Source organism: Hyla sarda, chromosome 8 (genome assembly GCF_029499605.1).
Source record: "Hyla sarda isolate aHylSar1 chromosome 8, aHylSar1.hap1, whole genome shotgun sequence".
Lineage (NCBI taxonomy): Eukaryota > Metazoa > Chordata > Amphibia > Anura > Hylidae > Hyla > Hyla sarda.
In genome coordinates, this window is record NC_079196.1 from 163,682,267 (window position 1) to 163,703,634 (window position 21,368).

The following is a 21,368-nucleotide window of genomic DNA, read 5'->3' on the forward strand; positions in this document are numbered from 1 at the left end:
TGACGACAATTGTTTGCGTTTTTTTCTTCCACCCCCATTGAGGGGGAAGACAAAGTGACCTACTACAAAGGCATCCTATGTAGTCAGTTGGCCAATGCCTATGGGTGCCATCGTCCATCCTTTCGAAGGTCTGAATCGGGGGACCCCCTGCACTCGCCTTCCACTGCCATGGCTGCTGGGGAGGGGTGGGGTGGCAGGAGCAGTACCATCGCCATCAGAAGCTTGAGTCTACAGTCGCTGATGAGTACCTTTCTTTACCCGCATAGTGAAGCAACTCATCAGCAGCAGGTACACCTGGAGCCGGACCTGAACCAGCAGGTGGTGGCATACCTTGACATGCCCATGCAAACACACCTTGAAGATCCGCTGGACTTCTGGGCAGCCAAACTTGATTTGTGGCCGCAACTAGCAGAGTTTGCCCTGGAAAAGCTGTCCTGCCCGACCAGTAGTGTGCCATCAGAGTGGGTGTTAAGTGCATCGGGGGCCATAGTCACCCCTAGGAGAACTCGTCTGTCCACGGAAAATGTAGAGAGACTGACCTTTGTGAAGATGAATCAGGCATGGATCAGCCAGGATTTCAAACCACCAATGCCTGATGCATGAGAGTAGATTGACCTTGGTGCCACACCAATATGGATAGTGCCAAACAGATTTAAGGCGCTGCTCCCCAGTTACAAACATTCCTCCGCATTAGACCTTTTTTACCCACCTTTGTCATCGGCTACTGGTATTGCCACCCACCGCACCACTCTGTCACCGGGTCACGTTCAGGACTCCTGATGCTGCTGCTTTCACCTCCAGGCTGTCTCATTCAGCCACTATATGGTCTCATCTCATGCTTCACCCAACTCCAGGCTGTGTCATTCAGCCAATATAGTTTACTGATGCTGCTGGGACTGGGCCTAAAAAATGTTATGGTAGCACTAGCTACCATAAATCTTCAATTTAAATTTCAAAAATGTCTCTTTTAATCTTGGGGATTGTGAAGCCTTAGTGTCTGCTCATGCTACTGCCAGCTCCAGGCTGTGTCATTCAGCAACTATATGGTCTCCTCATGCTGCCAACACCTCCAGGCTGTGCCATTCATCCAATATGTTTTACTGATGCTTCAGCCACCTCCAGGTCTGTGTCATTCAGAAACTACATGGTTTAGTGATGCTGCTGGGCCTAGGACTATTACCTATGTATATTTATGGTAGCACTAGGTACCATACATCTTCAATGGAAATTTCAAAATTCATCTTTTAAAAATAGGGGGACATTTATCAATGTTTGCTTATGTTTTAATTTTATTTTTTCTTACCATTTTTTTGCATTTTTTATTTTTTTGCTTTGGTAGTTTTTTCTGCTCCATGTCTCAGCTGGAGTAAAGTTTTTTCATGCCATGCGACTTTCGCACTTGATAAATCTCTGACCACTGCAAGTCAAAAATCACTTTTTGCTATGGTAAGCAAGATTTTCATTTTTTGCTTAGGACACTGCACAAAAAGTTGCAGAAAAAAAAAGTTGCACTTTTTTTGCGACACTTTTAAGCAAAAAAAAAAAAAATTATTAAAATCTACTAAATGCTTTGATAAATGTCCCCCTTAGAGATTGTGAGGCCCTATTGTCTCCTCATCTGCCGCCAACTCCAGGCTGTGCCATTCAGACACTATATGGTCTCCTCATGCTTCAGTCAACTCCAGGCTGTGCCATTCAGCCAATATATGGTTTACTGATGCTGCTGGGCCTAAAAAAAATTTTATGGTAGCAGTAGCTACCATAAATCTTGAATTTAAATTTCAAAATTTATCTTTTAACCCTTTAAAGGGGTTATCCAGCATAAGGTTATTTTAGTACATACCTGGCAGACAGTAATGGACATGCTTAGGAAGGATCTGCGCTTGTCTTGGGCTATGCTGTGAGATTACCATAACACTGTGGCTAGCTTTCTGTGAACTTGTATTTCCTGTTTTCAGTTTTCTTGTTTGCCTACAAATCCCATGAAAACCATTTTCCTTCTTCCCACACATCAGCTACCCCACCCATTGAAACAAATGAGCTGCAGACCTGTGGTCTTCAATCAGGATGCCTATAGCTGTTGCATTAGTTGCAGATTGATCCCTCCACCCATTGAAGCAGACAGGCTCCCTGTCATCAGCTGACTAGTGAGTCAGGTCTCAACAGCATTGCAAGCTGCGAAAAATCCAAAACCGCAGTAATTTTGTATGCCGTTAAAAAAAAATATTGGGGTGAAAATCACATAAGAATTGTGAGAAAACCGTCACACAGGTAAAGACACTATATTATGAACTACACTAACTTTACAGCCCCTGTAGCATAGTCAAATTAAAAAAAATTCCTGGAATACCCCTTTAAGGACTCAGCCCATTTGGGCCTTAAAGGAGAACTCTAGACCATAAAAATTGTCCCCCATAGTGGCAGCAGTAAAAAAATAAATATGTACATACCTTCCTCCGCTCCCCAAGGGGCCTCTGGTAACCGTCTCCGGTCTCCGCCGCAATCCACTTCCTTGTTGACGGTGGTCGGATGAATCAGCCAATCACCAGCCGCAGCGCAGTCCGACGATAGTGTGTCGGCCGGCGATAGCGTGAGCGCTAATGCGCATAGCATTGACCCGAGAGGTCGGTTACATCCCCTTCCCGCCCCATACAGTTCTATGAGAGAGCTGCCTCCTCACCTCTCCCATAGAGTTACGCAGCCCCGTGCAGGAGATCGCAGGGGCCCCAGCGGTCGGACCCCCCCCCCCCCCCTCTCGATCCAGCACTTATCCCCTAGGATAAGTGTTTTCTACTGCAGATGTCCTTTAAGCATATATAAACATATGAAACAGTTGGTGAGCTACACCACCCGACAAATAGAGCGAGGTCCCAGCAGCTTTCAGAGGAGATATGCGATCTGGGTAACAGTACAGCGATGCAAAGAGACGTTCTTCCTAATGCTTGCAGACTGGCACGGACATGCGTCCGACCTGAAAAGTTAATCTGCGGCTCCGGAGATTACTGCTTGTCGCGATCTGATCTTGCTGCAGGATAGCACAAATGTGCATCCGGCCGTAATGGAAGTGGCTGTAGTTGGTAGCAGTAAGGAGTGGTGGCGTCCTCGTGCAGAGGATTGCGCATGTGGTACCTAAGTAGTAAGGTTCCAGCAGTTTCAAGTGAAAAAAATTATTTTTGTTGGTAAAAATATCTTAAAGTTCATATGCAGGTGGTCTAATAGTATTGGGGTATACAGCAATGCCAAATGCATTTTGGGGGTCCCCTTCCTCATTAGCGGTGTGTAGTAGCTACTTTTTTTTATTGTTATTTTTTTAACTCTATTAGTACATTTAGTAGTGTATGCATACTTAGAGGGCTGTATCCAGTCATGTAAAGTCTCAGTTTTTTGGCACAAGGGGTATTGTGCAGCACAGGGACCTCGGTATACATCAGGGGTCTCAAACTGGCGGCCCTCCAAAACTTCAACTCCAAGCAAATGGCTGTCTGAGCATGTCCAGGCATGCTGAGAGTTGAAGCTTTGCAACATCTGGAGGGCCGCCAGTTTGAGACCCCTGGTATCTGTTGTATTTTATAGTGTGAGCCACCCACAACCCAATGTCTTTAGACTTATTTTGTGTCTAGAAAATGCGCAAAAAAAAAAAAAAAAAAAGTGCAAGCAGGGTTTATTTGTGCCTTTTGGTTTACACATTTCGGCTTATTTTGAGTTGCAATCCACATGATAGGGAAGGGTTTTATGAACTGCGCCTTTTTGTGAAAAGGCGCAAAGCCACTGAAAAGTCTCTAAAAGCTACACCAGCCCAGACTTCGCTTTGAAGAGAGAAATTTCAGAAAATGTGACCTGCACAAAATTTATCAAATGCTCTGTGACCATTTAATAAATTTGGTGCTCCTATACATCACCAGCACACAAAAAAGGTGTAGAAAAATGCTTCACTTATACCTACAGTGATAAATGCCGACCAAATTACACATTAATAAAAATCAGACATGTTCACTAGTTTTCTATAGTCAGCTGCTATTATTTTACTGCCCAGCTCCTGATAATTGTTCCCTGCTTTCCAATGAAAAAAAGTGTTTTTAAAAATGTATTCTCTACAGTTTCCTGTATCCCTTCTGCGTCACTATTATTATTATTTTTTATTATTATTGGTACTGTGGTGGTGGCGGCAGGGTGTGTGGTGCAGGGCAGATGTTTTTACCCTAGGGGAAGATTATATTAACTCCTTGTGTTCGTGATGCCAGGGCGTGGTTAAGCCTTAACCACCCGAAGGTATACTGCTGGATCCTGGGCTAGGCACACACCAACGGCAAGTTACGGAAAACAGTAGCTTTTCTGGAGGGTAGACAGGTGTTACAGTCTATACAGTTCAGCCAGGGCCCAAGGAGGTGACCAGTGACACAGAGACCTTATAGGTTTGCTGGGACTTGTAGTAGACAGGATAATTTAGTGCAGGCCACGCTGAGTAGACAGAAGACTTGACTGACAGGACAGTGACTTTAGCTTACTTGCACTTGACTCGAGGCCTCCACTGCTCTGGACACACACTATAGGCACAACTTTACTAAACTGGACCTCAGCACAAAGAGAGAGAGAGAAGCTAGCTCCACCCAGGGCTTCTATGGGGGAGACTAGCTAGTCACTAGTGTGGTGTCCCGGTACAGAACATAGTTCTGTACAGTCCTTAAGTCCCCACAGGAAGAGTTCCTAAGGTCCACAGGGCTCTCCTGCAGGGTTACCCCTAGGTTATATGGTGTTTAATGCATTGTATATTCACTATGTACATTTATTGTATGTGTTCTACTGAGAATGCCATTATGTATGAAGTTGTACAGATTGTATAAAATGTATAGGACCTTCCTTGGTCATGTGACCTGTAGTCATATGATTTACCCAGAGTTCCAATGGCACAGGTACCCCAGGCAACCAGCTACCAATGGGCTTTAGTCAAGCCCCCTAGTATATAAAGGGGCTGTAGTCTGTATATTCATTCTCTTAGTTCCTGGCATTGAAGAAAGCACAAAGTCCTGTACTTTCCAAGTTCATCTCAGCTAGGCCAAAGCCTAAAGACCAGAAGCCACTTCTGAACTTTAAGTCAAAACTACTTCTACAAATCAAGTGACTACTACCCAGCTAAAGTAAAACTAGTAGCACAGTGGCCTGCTGCATTATCACAATAACTATAAGTCCAAGCAAGCCTGAGAGGTTACCTGTGCCCCGGTTACCCCTGTGGAAAGTGCCTAATTGTAAAGACTGTTATCCACCTATTCTAAGTAAAAGTTCAAGTTGCTTAAAATCCTTGCTGTGGACCATCATTCATTGCATGCTGTTTTTGGGCTGGTTGTCGGCGGTGCCCTATATCAAAACAACCACATCCTGGCGTCATGAACTCTGGGGTTAACAACATCTTGCCCCCGGGGTTAATCCCGCTACCTACACTTCAACACCCCGTGGTCACCACACTAGTGTCACGATGCCGGCTGGCAGGTAGTGGATCCTCTGTGCCAGAGAGGGATTGGCGTGGACCGTGCTAGTGGATCGGTTCTAAGTCACTACTGGTTTCCACCAGAGCCCGCCGCAAAGCGGGATGGTCTTGCTGCGGCGGTAGTGACCAGGTCGTATCCACTAGCAACGGCTCAACCTCTCTGACTGCTGAAGATAGGCGCGGTACAAGGGAGTAGACAGAAGCAAGGTCGGACGTAGCAGAAGGTCGGGGCAGGCAGCAAGGATCGTAGTCGGGGGCAACGGCAGGAGGTCTGGAACACAGGCTAGGAACACACAAGGAAACGCTTTCACTGGCACAATGGCAACAAGATCCGGCGAGGGAGTGAAGGGGAAGTGAGGTATAAATAGGGAGTGCACAGGTGAACACACTAATTGGAACCACTGCGCCAATCAGCGGCGCAGTGGCCCTTTAAATCGCAGAGACCCGGCGAGCGCGCGCCCTAGGGAGCGGGGCCGCGCGCGCCGGGACAGGACAGACGGAGAGCGAGTCAGGTACGGGAGCCGGGATGCGCATCGCGAGCGGGCGCTACCCGCATCGCGAATCGCATCCCGGCTGGAGACGGTATCGCAGCGCACCGGGTCAGTAGAGCTGCCCGGAGCGCTGCGGTAGCGAGAGAGAAGCGAGCGCTCCGGGGAGGAGCGGGGACCCGGAGCGCTCGGCGTAACAGTACCCCCCCCCCCTTGGGTCTCCCCCTCTTCTTAGAGCCTGAGAACCTGAGGAGCAGACTTTTGTCTAGGATGTTGTCCTCAGGTTCCCAGGATCTCTCTTCAGGTCCACAGCCCTCCCAATCCACCAAAAAGAACCTTTTTCCTCTGACCGTCTTGGAGGCCAGTATCTCTTTCACTGAGAAGACGTCAGAAGAACCGGAGACAGGAGTGGGAGAAACTAATTTGGGAGAGAAACGGTTGATGATGAGTGGTTTAAGAAGAGAGACATGAAAGGCATTAGGAATACGGAGAGAAGGAGGAAGAAGAAGTTTGTAAGAGACAGGATTAATTTGGCACAAGACTTTGAAAGGACCAAGATAGCGTGGACCCAGTTTGTAACTGGGGACACGAAAGCGGACATATTTAGCGGAGAGCCATACCTTGTCTCCGGGAGCAAAAATGGGGGGAGCTCTTCTTTTCTTATCGGCAAACTTTTTCATGCGAGATGAAGCCTGTAAAAGAGAATCTTGGGTCTCTTTCCATATGGTGGAAAGATCACGAGTCACTTCATCTACAGCGGGCAAACCAGAGGGCAAGGGAGTAGGGAGGGGGGGGAAGAGGGTGACGGCCGTACACCACGAAAAATGGGGATTTGGAGGAAGATTCAGAGACTCTAAAGTTATACGAGAATTTGGCCCATGGTAGAAGATCTGCCCAATCATCCTGGCGGGAGGAAACAAAATGTCGTAAATAATCACCCAAGACCTGGTTAATTCTTTCTACTTGTCCATTGGATTGAGGATGATATGCAGAAGAAAAGTTTAATTTAATCTTGAGTTGTTTACAGAGAGCCCTCCAGAATTTTGACACGAATTGGACGCCTCTATCCGAGACGATCTGTGTGGGCAACCCGTGAAGACGAAAAATGTGTACAAAAAATTGTTTAGCCAACTGAGGCGCTGAAGGAAGACCAGGAAGAGGGATGAAATGTGCCATCTTGGAGAATCGATCAACGACCACCCAAACAACAGTGTTGCCACGGGATGGGGGTAGGTCTGTAATAAAATCCATACCAATCAGAGACCAAGGCTGTTCGGGGACAGGCAGAGGATGAAGAAAACCAGCGGGCTTCTGGCGAGGAGTCTTATCCCGGGCACAGACAGTGCAGGCTCGCACAAAGTCCACGACATCCGTCTCCAGAGTCGGCCACCAATAGAAGCGAGAGATGAGTTGCACAGATTTCTTGATGCCTGCATGACCTGCGAGATGGGAGGAGTGACCCCATTTGAGGATTCCGAGGCGTTGGCGTGGAGAGACGAAGGTCTTTCCTGGAGGAGTTTGCCTGATGGAGGCTGGAGAAGTGGAAATCAGGCAGTCAGGAGGAATGATGTGTTGCGGAGAGAGTTCAACTTCCGAGGCATCCGAGGAACGAGAGAGAGCATCGGCCCTAATGTTCTTATCGGCAGGCCGAAAGTGAATTTCAAAATTAAATCGGGCAAAGAACAGAGACCACCTGGCCTGGCGAGGATTCAGCCGTTGGGCAGACTGGAGATAGGAGAGGTTCTTGTGATCGGTGTAAATAATAACTGGAAATCTTGATCCCTCCAGCAGATGCCTCCATTCCTCAAGTGCTAATTTAATGGCTAGAAGCTCTCGATCCCCGATGGAGTAGTTCCTCTCCGCCGGAGAGAAGGTCCTAGAAAAAAAACCACAAGTAACAGCATGCCCGGAAGAATTTTTTTGTAGAAGGACCGCTCCAGCTCCTACAGAGGAGGCATCAACCTCCAATAGGAAGGGTTTAGATGGGTCAGGTCTGGAGAGCACGGGAGCCGAAGAAAAGGCAGACTTGAGCCGTTTAAAGGCGTCTTCCGCTTGAGGAGGCCAAGACTTGGGATTGGCATTTTTTTTGGTTAAAGCCACGATAGGGGCCACAACGGTAGAAAAATGTGGAATAAATTGCCTGTAATAATTGGCGAACCCCAAAAAACGTTGGATAGCACGGAGTCCGGAGGGGCGTGGCCAATCTAAGACGGCAGAGAGTTTGTCTGGATCCATTTGTAGTCCCTGGCCAGAGACCAAGTATCCTAGGAAAGGAAGAGATTGGCATTCAAACAGACATTTCTCTATCTTGGCATAAAGTTGATTGTCACGAAGTCTCTGAAGAACCATACGGACATGCTGGCGGTGTTCTTCTAGATTGGCAGAAAAAATCAGGATATCGTCCAGATATACAACAACACAGGAGTATAAGAGATCACGAAAAATTTCATTAACAAAGTCTTGGAAGACGGCAGGGGCGTTGCACAGGCCAAAGGGCATGACCAGATACTCAAAGTGTCCATCTCTAGTGTTAAATGCCGTTTTCCATTCATCCCCCTCTCTGATGCGGATGAGATTATAAGCACCTCTTAAGTCCAGTTTGGTAAAGATGTGGGCACCTTGGAGGCGATCAAAGAGTTCAGAGATGAGGGGTAGGGGGTAGCGGTTCTTTACCGTGATTTTATTAAGACCGCGGTAGTCAATGCAAGGACGTAGAGAGCCATCTTTTTTGGACACAAAGAAAAATCCGGCTCCGGCAGGAGAGGAGGATTTACGGATAAAGCCTTTTTTTAAATTTTCCTGGATGTACTCCGACATAGCAAGAGTCTCTGGGGCGGACAGAGGATAGATTCTGCCCCGGGGTGGAGTAGTGCCCGGGAGGAGGTCAATAGGACAATCATAAGGCCTGTGAGGAGGTAGAGTCTCAGCTTGTTTTTTGCAAAAAACATCCGCAAAGTCCATATAGGCCTTAGGGAGACCGGTTACAGGGGGAACCACAGAGTCACGGCAAGGGGTACTGGGAACCGGTTTTAGGCAGTCCTTGAAACAAGAGGGCCCCCAACTCTTGATCTCCCCAGTGGACCAATCCAGGGTTGGGGAATGGAGTTGAAGCCAGGGTAGTCCAAGGAGGATTTCGGAAGTGCAATTGGGGAGGACCAAAAATTCAATCTTCTCGTGATGAGGTCCGATGCACATTAGAAGGGGCTCCATGCGGAAACGTATGGTACAGTCCAATCTTTCATTGTTTACACAATTGATGTAGAGGGGTCTGGCGAGACTGGTCACTGGGATGTTGAACCTGTTGACGAGAGAGGCCAAAACAAAATTTCCTGCAGATCCGGAATCCAAGAAGGCCATAGTAGAGAAGGAGAAGGCAGAGGCAGATATCCGCACAGGCACAGTAAGACGTGGAGAAGCAGAGTAGACATCAAGGACTGTCTCACCTTTGTGCGGAGTCAGCGTACGTCTTTCCAGGCGGGGAGGATGGATAGGACAATCCTTCAGGAAGTGTTCGGTACTGGCACAGTACAGGCAGAGATTCTCCATGCGGCGTCGTGTCCTCTCTTGAGGTGTCAGGCGAGACCGGTCGACCTGCATAGCCTCCACGGCGGGAGGCACAGGAACGGATTGCAGGGGACCAGAGGAGAGAGGAGCCGGGGAGAAAAAACGCCTTGTGCGAACAAAGTCCATATCCTGGCGGAGCTCCTGACGCCTTTCGGAAAAACGCATGTCAATGCGAGTGGCAAGATGGATGAGTTCATGTAGGTTAGCAGGGATTTCTCGTGCGGCCAGAACATCTTTAATGTTGCTGGATAGGCCTTTTTTAAAGGTCGCGCAGAGGGCCTCATTATTCCAGGATAATTCTGAAGCAAGAGTACGGAATTGTACGGCGTACTCGCCAACGGAAGAATTACCCTGGACCAGGTTCAACAGGGCAGTCTCAGCAGAAGAGGCTCGGGCAGGTTCCTCAAAGACACTTCGAATTTCCGAGAAGAAGGAGTGTATAGAGGCAGTGACGGGGTCATTGCGGTCCCAGAGCGGTGTGGCCCATGACAGAGCTTTTCCAGACAGAAGGCTGACTACGAAAGCCACCTTAGACCTTTCAGTAGGAAACTGGTCCGACATCATCTCCAAGTGCAGGGAACATTGGGAAAGAAAGCCACGGCAGAATTTAGAGTCCCCATCAAATTTATCCGGCAAGGATAGTCGTAGACCAGAAGCGGCCACTCGCTGCGGAGGAGGTGCAGGAGCTGGCGGAGGAGATGATTGCTGAAGCTGTGGTAGTAGCTGCTGTAGCATCACGGTCAGTTGAGACAGCTGTTGGCCTTGTTGCGCTATCTGTTGTGACTGCTGGGCGACCACCGTGGTGAGGTCGGCGACAACTGGCAGAGGAACTTCAGCGGGATCCATGGCCGGATCTACTGTCACGATGCCGGCTGGCAGGTAGTGGATCCTCTGTGCCAGAGAGGGATTGGCGTGGACCGTGCTAGTGGATCGGTTCTAAGTCACTACTGGTTTTCACCAGAGCCCGCCGCAAAGCGGGATGGTCTTGCTGCGGCGGTAGTGACCAGGTCGTATCCACTAGCAACGGCTCAACCTCTCTGACTGCTGAAGATAGGCGCGGTACAAGGGAGTAGACAGAAGCAAGGTCGGACGTAGCAGAAGGTCGGGGCAGGCAGCAAGGATCGTAGTCGGGGGCAACGGCAGGAGGTCTGGAACACAGGCTAGGAACACACAAGGAAACGCTTTCACTGGCACAATGGCAACAAGATCCGGCGAGGGAGTGAAGGGGAAGTGAGGTATAAATAGGGAGTGCACAGGTGAACACACTAATTGGAACCACTGCGCCAATCAGCGGCGCAGTGGCCCTTTAAATCGCAGAGACCCGGCGCGCGCGCGCCCTAGGGAGCGGGGCCGCGCGCGCCGGGACAGGACAGACGGAGAGCGAGTCAGGTACGGGAGCCGGGATGCGCATCGCGAGCGGGCGCTACCCGCATCGCGAATCGCATCCCGGCTGGAGACGGTATCGCAGCGCACCGGGTCAGTAGAGCTGCCCGGAGTGCTGCGGTAGCGAGAGAGAAGCGAGCGCTCCGGGGAGGAGCGGGGACCCGGAGCGCTCGGCGTAACAACTAGTACCTCCTGGGTAACTATCACATGGCACATTTAATTAAAGGTACAATACACAATATAATACATAACCTATTTACGTGGGGAAAATAACTGCAGGGGGCCCTGGGGACACTGAAGGACACTGCCTGACAGGGCAGGGCAGGTACTGGGCCACCACAGTACCGTACGAAATTCCTTTAAAAAAAATAAAAAAATAAAAATAAAAAACACAGGGAAACTGCCAAAGGGCAAAAAAAAAAAAAAAAAAAAAAAAAAAAAATGCATTTCTCACAGAAAGGAAAAAAAAATTAAAAAAGAAAAAGGCTAAATAAAACACCAGAACAAAACCCTCAGTGGAATGCTAGCCATACAGAGACAGGCCTCATGCATACCACTTGGTTCACTTGACTGCAAACATTTGTCACTATTAGATTTTTGGACTTTGGGGGGGAAATTATCAAGGGTGGTGTAGGTGAATTTTTCTACACCTTTATCTTGTGTGGTTGTAAAGTATACGTACACCTTGTTTAAATGGTTTCATGGCATATGATAAATACTGGGCTGGTTGACATTTTTTATTTTTAAGTGACCCTTCAGAACACCACTGTGTATGGTTTCACCTATGTTGCACCAAAATGTGCAACTTTTTACAAATACTGTCCACAGACAGGTCTGGGCTGGTGTAGATTTGCAAAAAATTGAGGGCATTGCGACAAAATGCACATTAAATCTCACATGATTAAGTCATGACCACTGCAAAAACAGACTGTGGCATTTTTAGGACTGGAATTTTCCTTCTAATGCAAATTAACTGGAGCAGTTACAATATCCTATCAAATAATTCTCTTCATTTTTGACCTGTACTAGTAAAAAAAAAGCTGTAATAAATGGGTAGTTACAGGCAAAAAAAATTTTTTTGTATTTTCTGTATATACAACTTACATATATGGAAACCAAAATGTTCTAGGAGACAGCTACTAACCCAACCTATCTATACATCATATTCAAATAGTAATAACTAATACCTGGAGGCTGGTAGGCTGGAGGTTCATCATCCATATTAGCTGTGCTTGGGATCTTCTTGTCAAACATTTTTTAACATTATCAACTAAACAAAAAAAAAAAATACCTCAGGTTCACTTTAAAAATAGTAAGCATGTATAAGTGGCTCCTGCCATATGTGATTTAAATCAACTCCATTATCATAAAAGACAAAAGTTAAATATGCTAGAGACAATCTAGGTCTCTGAACCTACAAAATATTTGAATGGCCACATATCATAACTGGTAAAATAGCCATATTAGATTGTATAACATTTTTTTAACATCTAAGCAACCACGAAAAAGGCTAATGAAAATACCACAAATGTGGCCACAGTGTCTCGCTTTAAAAAGTCATGCATTAAAGGGGTTCTCCACTGCCCTGCCTTCCGGAGCTCCGCTGGCACCGTCCGGAAGTTCATTTCTCTGAACGCTGTGTGCGGGCTTCCGTGTTTGAGGCCGCCACCCCGTGACGTCACGCCCGCCCCCTCAACGAAAGTCTATGGGAAGGAGGTGTGACAGCATCACTAGGGGGTGGCCTCGAACACGGAAGCCAACACACAGCGTTCAGAGTAATAAAACTTCCAGACGCTGCGAGCGGAGCTCCGGAAGGCAGGGCAGTGGAGAACCCCTTTAAAGGGTTACTCCACCCTCAGCTGTCACACCCCCTTCTTAAGACATGAATTAGGGGGGGATGTGGCGTGACCTCAAGAACACGGAAGCTCTGAGCTATTGTGCTCAGAATGCTGGGGCACCGGCCCATCTATTGCGGGGGTCCCAGCGGCCGGACCCCAACAATCAGACATCTTATCCCCTATCCTTTGGATAGAAGATAACGGGGGATATTTATCAAAGGATTTCCGACTAGTTTTTCGCCATCTAAATTTGTTGCACAGAAAGTCGCAGTTTAAATATGTGCGACTTTTGCGCTAGAGGATTTTTAGAACATGATGCATTCTAGTTTATTTCAGACGGAAAAATGCATCGGTGCTGAATCAATAGCGACAAATTGCATCGGCTGAAAGTACGCCGGAATGTCAGACCATGCTGGAACAGGTTTAAATGAGTTGTGCGCTGCCCTGCCTTTCGGAGCTCCGCACGCAGCTTCATGAAGTTTATTACTCCGAACGCTGTGTGCGGGATTCAGTGTTCGCGGCCACCGGGCGTGACATCACGCCCAGCCCCCTCATCGCGTCGCGGTCGCGCACCCTTCCCATAGGCTTTCGTTAATGGCGGGCGTCAAACACGGAGGCCCGCACACAGTGTTCGGAGTAATGAACTTCCGGACGCTGCGTGCGGAGCTCTGAAAGGCAGGGCAGCGCACAACCCCTTTAAACAAACACAGTCTAAACCATAGATCCTGAAGTCTGTGCACAGAATTTATCAAGAGCCGTGCGCCTTTTGATAAATTAGGTGCCCAATAGACTAGCCTAACCCTCTGTAGTTTGGTCTATATTGATGCTGGACATAGACAGCTTTGATAAATCTCCCCCAACATGTTTGGGGGCAAAGTATCCCCTTAACAATGGAATTTTTTGTGTGTTTTAACAGAAAAATAGTATACCCTTACATTGTATGCTTACAATGCTAATCAATAGTCAATAACAACCAAAGTTAACCCCTTAAGGACTCAGCCCATTTTGGCCTTAAGGACTCAGACAATTAAATTTTTACGTTTTCATTTTTTCCTCCTCGCCTTCTAAAAATCATAACTCTTTTATATTTTCATCCACAGACTAGTATGAGGGCTTGTTTTTTGCGCGACCAGTTGTCCTTTGTAATGACATCACTCATTATATCATAAAATGTATGGCGCAACCAAAAAACACTATTTTTGTGGGGAAATTAAAACGAAAAACGCAATTTTGCTAATTTTGGAAGGTTTCGTTTTCACGCCGTACAATTTATGGTAAAAATGACGTGTGTTCTTTATTCTGAGGGTCAATACGATTAAAATGATACCCATTATTACATACTTTTATATTATTGTTGCACTTAAAAAAAAAATCAAACTTTTTAACCAAATTAGTACGTTTATAATCCCGTTATTTTGATGACCTCTAACTTTTTTATTTTTCCGTATAAGCGGCGGTATGGGGGCTCATTTTTTGCGCCATGATCTGTACTTTTTTTTGATACCACATTTGCATATAAAAAACTTTTAATTCATTTTTTATAATTTTTTTTAATAAAATGTATTAAAAAAAAGTAGGAATTTTGGACTTTTTTTTTTTCGTTCACGCCGTTCACCGTACGGGATCATTAACATTTTATTTTAATAGTTCGGACATTTACGCACGCGGCGATACCAAATATGTCTATAAAAAAAAATTTACGCTTTTTGGGGGTAAAATAGGAAAAAACGGACGTTTAACTTTTTTATTGGGGGAGGGGATTTTTCACTTTTTTTTTACTTTTACTTTTACATTTTTCTACATTTTTTTTTATTGCTATGAATAGTCCCCATAGGGGACTATTCATAGCAATACCATGATTGCTAATACTGATCTGTTCTATGTATAGGACATAGAACAGATCAGTATTGTCGGCTATCTTCTGCTCTGGTCTGCTCGATCACAGACCAGAGCAGGAGACGCCGGGAGCCGGACGGAGGAAGGAGAGGGGACCTCCGTGCGGCGTTATGAATGATCGGATCCCCGCAGCAGCGCTGCGGGCGATCCGATCATTCATTCAAATCGCGCACTGCTGCAGATGCCGGGATCTGTATTGATCCCGGCACCTGAGGGGTTAACGGCGGACGCCCGCGAGATCGCGGGCGTCGGCCATTGCCGGCAGGTCCCTGGCTGCGATCAGCAGCCGGGATCAGCCGCGCATGACACGGGCATCGCTCCGATGCCCGCGGTTATGCACAGGATGTAAATGTACGTCCTGGTGCGTTAAGTACCACCTCACCAGGACGTACATTTACGTCCTGCGTCCTTAAGGGGTTAAAGAGCAGATTGCATTTTTTTTTATAATATAGACCAATTGAGTTTCTGTGTGCCACAATACAGGATCTGCACATACAGCTTGGCCATATGCAAAGCAAGACAGGAATGCAAATAAATACATAAACTTACATTTATGCTACAAAAGTATTACATGAGGTTTCTACTAGGATGGGCTATAAAGACTTCATCTAATCTTTCTTTCCCACAAAATGTAATAAAAAAACTTTTAGTATTATAAACAAACATGCAACTGAAAGTTATTAATATTTGTGAAGGTTAAAAAATAAATAAATTCTAGAGAATGTAGAAATTAACAACCAAACCTTTCCATGTACATTCAGTTCCTCAAATGGCACCCTTCTGACTTGCAAGGCTTTACACAGGTGAATGAAAGCATCTAGGGTTTTAAGGGTGTATTCAGTTTTCTTAAAGCAGTTTTCGAACACAAAACCAGGAATGGATCATTACTGGAACAGAGGGCACATACGGGGTTATCCAGGATTAGAAAAACATACCTACGATATACATATATATATACACCCCGCCCCCCACATTGGTACAATGTGATTTTACAATCTCCCTGTCTGCATTAGGCTCTGTTCACATGGGCGTAAAACGTGTGGAATGTTCACACAACAGGTGCAGACATTCTGCACATCTGACTAAGCGGTGGCTACTAGGACCGCTCGTAAACGTGTCGTCTCATAGACGGCAATGCATTCCCTTGCAGTATCCGCAAAAACATTGAACATGTTCAATGTTTTTGCTGATGCCGGAATCAGGAATTTCTGCGCCAGAAACATCTGGGGCAGAAATTACGCCATGTGAACAGTGCCATAAAATTTCTAGTGTATAATAGGTAGAGTCGTGATTTTCTAATGAATATGTGTCTTTTTGCACTCTTTTCCTAGTTTTGTATATTGCTCCTTCAATATACATGTTAGAGATGAGCGAAGTTACAGTAATTCGATTCCTCACGAACTTCTGGGCCCGGCGGTTGCTGACTTTATCCTGCATAAATAAGTTCAGCTTTCAGGTGCTCCGGTGGGCTGGAGACTCTCTCCTAGTACTGTATAAACCTTTTCCAGCCCACCGGAGCACCTGAAAGCTGAACTCATTTATGCAGGCTAAAGTCAGAAACTGCCGAGCTGAGAAGTTCAGGACGAATCAAATTACTGTAACTTCGCTCATCTCTAATATATTTTCTATAACCAGTTTATCTCAAATACAATAATGAACATCGCTAACCACTGCAGATATATTTCATTAATGTTTCTTTTTTTGTGTCTGTACTTTACAAAATGTTTCTTGTTGCATCCATACATGCTACTGGTTCACACTTAATTACAGTGTTATCGCTTATCCACATTTTGTAATTATTTTGATACACTAATGTTATTATATAGTTGGTTTTTTTCTAAATGTGATTACACTGTAATGAGATTTCCTGCATTTCTTTCATTTTTGCACTGTTTTGATTTGGTTAATGATTTGTGTTTTAAAGGGGTTGTCCGCTGCCCTGCCTTTCGGAGCTCGCAGCGTCCGGAAGTTCATTACTCCAAACGCTGTGTGCGGGCTTCCGTGTTCATGCCTGCCCCCTCAATGAAAGTCAATGGGAAGGGGGCGTGACCACTGACGTCACGAGGGGGCGGGCGTGAACACGGAAGCCCGCACACAGTGTTCGGAGTAATGAACTTCCGGACGCTGCGAGCGGAGCTCCGAAAGGCAGGGCAGCAGACAACCCCTTTAATCTTGACTAGAGATGTCGCTAATTGTTCGCCGGCTAACAGTTCCCAGCAAATTTAGCATGTTCGCGTTCGCATCACCGGGCGAACATATATGAAGTTCAATCTGCCCCCTATACTTTAACATTGCAGTAAACTTTGACCCTGTGAGTCAGAGTCAGCAGACACATTACAGCCAATCAGCAGCAATCCCTCCCTTCCAGACCCTCCTACCTCTTGCACGGACGCCATTTTACCCTCATTCAGCATGCTGCAGGCTTAGGAAGTGGAGGGTTAGAGAAGCTGCTCCTGCTGTATAGGGAAAGCGATAGCTAGGTTGCTGCTAGGTGGTGTATTCAGGGTCCAGTTTACTTCTAAAGCACTAGTGTAACATCTGCTTTAAGGACAGCACTCAAAAAAGCCCTTTTTAGGGCTGAAAAATATCAGTCCTGGTTGGGAGGGAATCGCTGGTTAAAAGAGGTACTCCAGAATCAAACTTAAGTTCCTTCAAGCAACTAACTACTACAGTATTCAAAGGGCTGAAAGATATAAGTCCGTGTGTCTTGCAAGTTGCAACAGCTGGAGGCACCCTGATTGGGAGGGAACCACTGGTTAAAGGGGTACTCCAGTATAAAACTTAAGTTCCTTCAAGCAGCTAACTACTACAGTATTCAAAGGGCTGAAATATATCAGTCCGTGTGTTTTGCAACAGCTGGAGGCACCCTAGTTGGGGACCACTGCAAAAAAGGGGAACTCCACTGGCAAGCTTTTTTGCTCATTGGGTGTGACATCACATTAGGTGTGACAGTTGTGCAAATAAAAAAAAAAACCTTTTTTGGCTGTTAAATAAAATCAGTCGTCACTGTCAGTTCACGTCACAGTTGCCAGTTTTTTGAAGGTGTTGATGATGACGATGTGTCCGTGGATGCCACGTGGGTGCCCGCTAGAAGAGAAGAAGAGGGGGAAAGTTCAGATGGGGAGACAGAGAGGAGACGAGTTGGAAGCAGGGGGAGGTCGTCGCAAGGAGCTAGTGGCACAGTCAGAAAGCATGCATCAGCACCCGGGGTCAGCGAGACGGGACGCCAATCAATGCATGCTGTTGCCACCACCAGAATGCTGTCATCGCAGAGCTCAGCAGTGTGGCATTTTTTTTGTGTGTCTGCCTCTGACAACAGCGAAGCCATTTGCAACCTGTGCCAGAAGAAACTGAGTCGTGGGAAGTCCAACACCCACCTAGGCACAACTGCTTTGCGAAGGCACTTGATGTCACATCACAAACGCCTATGGGATCAACACATCAGTACAAGCAGCACACAAAGTCAAAGCCGCCATCCTCCTCCTGGTCCAGCATCTTCAGCCAGGTTAACCACTGCTGCCCTCTTTGCCCCCTCTCAACCATCCGCCTCTCCGTCTCTCACCTTGAGCAGTTCCTGCTCATCTGCCCACAGTCAGGTGTCTGTCAAGGAGATGTTTGAGCGCAAAAAGACAATGTCTCAAATTCACCCCCTAGCCCAACGTCTGACAGCTGGCTTGTCGGAACTGCTAGCCAGCCACCTTTTACCATACAAGCTGGTGGAGTCTGAGGCCTTTGAAAAATTTTTAGCCATTGGGACACCACGGTGGAAGGTATCCGGCCGAAATTTTGTTTGCACAAAAGGCAATCCCCAACCTTTACTCCATTGTGCAAAAGGAAATTATGGCATGTCTGGCACACAGTGTAGGGGCAAGGGTCCATCTGACCACTGATACCTGGTCTGCAAAGCATGGTCAGGGCAGGTATATCACCTACACTGCGCATTGGGTAAACCTGGTGACGGCTGCCAAGCATGGAATGCGTGGCTCTGCAGAGGAGTTGGTGACACCGCCACGACTTGCAGGCAGGCCTGCTGCCACCTCCTCTACTCCTCCTACTCCATCCTCTTCCATAACATCCTCGGCCGAGTCCTCTTCCACTGCTGCATCTTTCTCCACATGACCGGCACCCCCCAGCTGCTATTTTACATCCCGGATACGGCAGTGTCACGCCATCTTGGGGTTGACTTGCCTCAAAGCGGAGAGTCACACTGCACCAGTGCTCCTGTCGGCCCTGAACGCACAGGTGGGCCAGTGGCTGACTCTGCACCAACTGGAGATCGGCAAGGTGGTTTGTGACAATGGAACAAATTTGTTGGCGGCATTGAGGTTGGGCAAGTTGACACATGCATGGAATCTTATTGACATCGACATCACTAATGTTGACCCGATTATGATACTGGTGTTTTTGTAAGGGTTAAATTGCACTCTTTTTCCTGGAGTTCACCTGGACATGGTAAGCAGTTTTTCCCCAAAAAAGGAAACTCAATACCTGAAACACATCACATAACTTCTGTTGATCTTACCTGATGTCTGTTTTTACTGCAATAAACTTCTGAGAATGCTTACATGTCTCCTAGCTGGAATTCTTGCCTTGTGATTGCATAATGCAGCAGAATACAATTCAAATCAATAGAACTCTGCTGCTGTGGAATTTCTATGTGAAATTCTTCTGCGCTATTTGGTATGGAAATTCTGCCATGTGAACATACCTTTAAGAAATGGAGCTTATTAACCCCTTAAGGACCCAGGACGTACTAGAACGTCCTGGCACCCTGGGCTTTAAGGACCCAGGACGTACTAGTACGTCCTGGTGTTTCTCCGGTCTCTGCCGCGCCCCGGGCAGAGATCGGAAGCGGATGCCTGCTGAAATGCTTCAGCAGGCATCCAGGGCAAACGCCGAGGGGGGCCATGTAGGCCCCCCATGTCGGCGATCGCCGCAAATCGCAAGGGAAATCGCCCTTGCGATCTGCGGCGATACCGGGCTGATCGGGTCTCTGGGACCCGACCGCCCGGTAATTTCGCATGATCCCGGCTGTCACAGACAGCCAGGACCATGCTAACGTATAGGAGCGAGGTGGCAAGCCGGCCACCTCCTCCTATACCCTGCGATCTGTCGGTTACTTAACCGACCAATCGCAGGGGAGGGGGGCGGTTACTTCCTCCCGTCCTGCCCGGCCCCTTGAAGTCCGGAGAGGACGGGAGGAAGACCGGAGGACGCGGCGGGGGACGGGGGAGTGCTGGGGACCGGCCCCGGTACTTACCTCGTCCCTGAAGACCCGGATCCCGGCGAGGAAGATGGCGGCGGCAGCGACAGGTGAGTAGATCTTCAGCCGCGGTCGGGCCCTTTACAGCAATGCACGTCGCCGTAAAGCGACATGCATTGCTGTAATGGGACCCTGTAAACTACAACTCCCAGCATGCCCAGACAGCCCTTGGCGTCTGGGCATGCTGGGAGTTGCAGTTTTGCAACATCTGGAGGTCCACAGTTTGGAGACCACTGTGCCCTTCCAGATGTTGCAAAACTACACATCCTCAGCATGTCCTTACTGTCCAGGCATGCTGGGAGTTGTAGTTCTGTAACATCTGGCCCTTCAGATGTTGCAGAACTACAACTCCCAGCATGCCTGGACAGTTTTGGCATACTGGGAGTTGTAGTTCTGCAACATCTGGAGGGCTGCAGCTTGGACACCACTACACAGTGGTCCCCAAACTGTTCTCCTCCAGCTGTTGCGTAACCACTACTCCCAATATGCCCTTCGGCTGCCTGGGCATGCTGGGAGTTGGGGTTTTGCAACAACTGGAGGCACACTGGTTGGGAAACATTGTCTGTTTCCTAACTCAGTGTTTCCCAACCCGTGTGCCTCCAGCTGTTGCAAAACTATAACTGCCAGCATGCACTGATAGACTGTGCATGCTGGGAGTTGTAGTTTTGCACCAGCTGGAGGCCCCCCCCCTGTGAATGTACAGGGTACATTCACATGGGCAGGGGGCTTACAGTGAGTATCAGGCTGCAAGTTTGCGATGCAGCAAATTTTGCGCGGCAGCTCAAACTCGTAGCGGGAAACTCGCTGTAATCCCCTGCCCGCGTGACTGTACCCTAAAAACACTACACTACACTAACACAAAATAAAATAAAAAGTAAAAAACACTACATATACACATACCCCTACACAGCCCCCCTCCCCTCCCCAATAAAAATGAAAATGTCTGGTACACCACTGTTTCCAAAATGGAGCCTCCAGCTGTTGCAAAACAACAACTCCCAGTATTGCCGGACAGCCGTTGACTGTACAAGCATGCTGGGAGTTTTGCAACAGCTGGAGGCACCCTGTTTGGGAATCGCTGGCGTAGAATACCCCTATGTCCACCCCTATGCAAATCCCTAATTCAGGCCTCAAATGCACATGGCGCTCTCACTTCGGAGCCCTGTCGTATTTCAAGGATACAGTTTAGGGTCACATATGGGGTATCGCCGTACTCGGCAGAAATTGCCTAACAAATTTTGGGGGGCTTTTTCTCCTTTCACCCCTTATGAAAAGGGGAAGTTGGGGTCTACACCAGCATGTTGGTGTAAAAAAAGAATTTTTTTACACTAACATGCTGGTGTTGCCCTATACTTTTCATTTTGACAAGAGGTAAAGGGGAAAAAAGCCCCCCAAAATTTGTAATGCAGTTTCTCCTGACTACGGAAATACCCCATATGTGGGCGCAAACTGCT

General features: G+C 47.4%; 1 protein-coding gene across 11 annotated transcripts in view; it reads right to left on the reverse strand.

The window, feature by feature from the left end:
- LOC130284734 (lipopolysaccharide-induced tumor necrosis factor-alpha factor homolog) overlaps positions 1-21,368 on the reverse strand; it is a 114,702-nt gene that overhangs the window by 12,296 nt on the left and 81,038 nt on the right. For 3 of the 11 annotated variants that reach the window (XR_008847128.1, XM_056535423.1, XM_056535413.1), the window contains exons 3-6: positions 19,174-19,359; positions 17,626-17,738; positions 15,395-15,538; positions 12,105-12,187 (exon numbers count right to left, since the gene is read on the reverse strand). Coding sequence is in view for 10 of the 11 variants with exons in the window: in XM_056535423.1 (XP_056391398.1) it covers positions 12,105-12,171 (67 nt within the window). In the remaining variant the exon portion in view is untranslated. Of the gene's footprint in view, positions 1-12,104; positions 12,188-15,394; positions 15,539-17,029; positions 17,108-17,625; positions 17,739-19,173; positions 19,360-21,368 lie in introns of all 11 variants that reach the window. The other 8 variants (XM_056535422.1, XM_056535421.1, XM_056535419.1 and 5 more) reach the window with 6 other exon arrangements.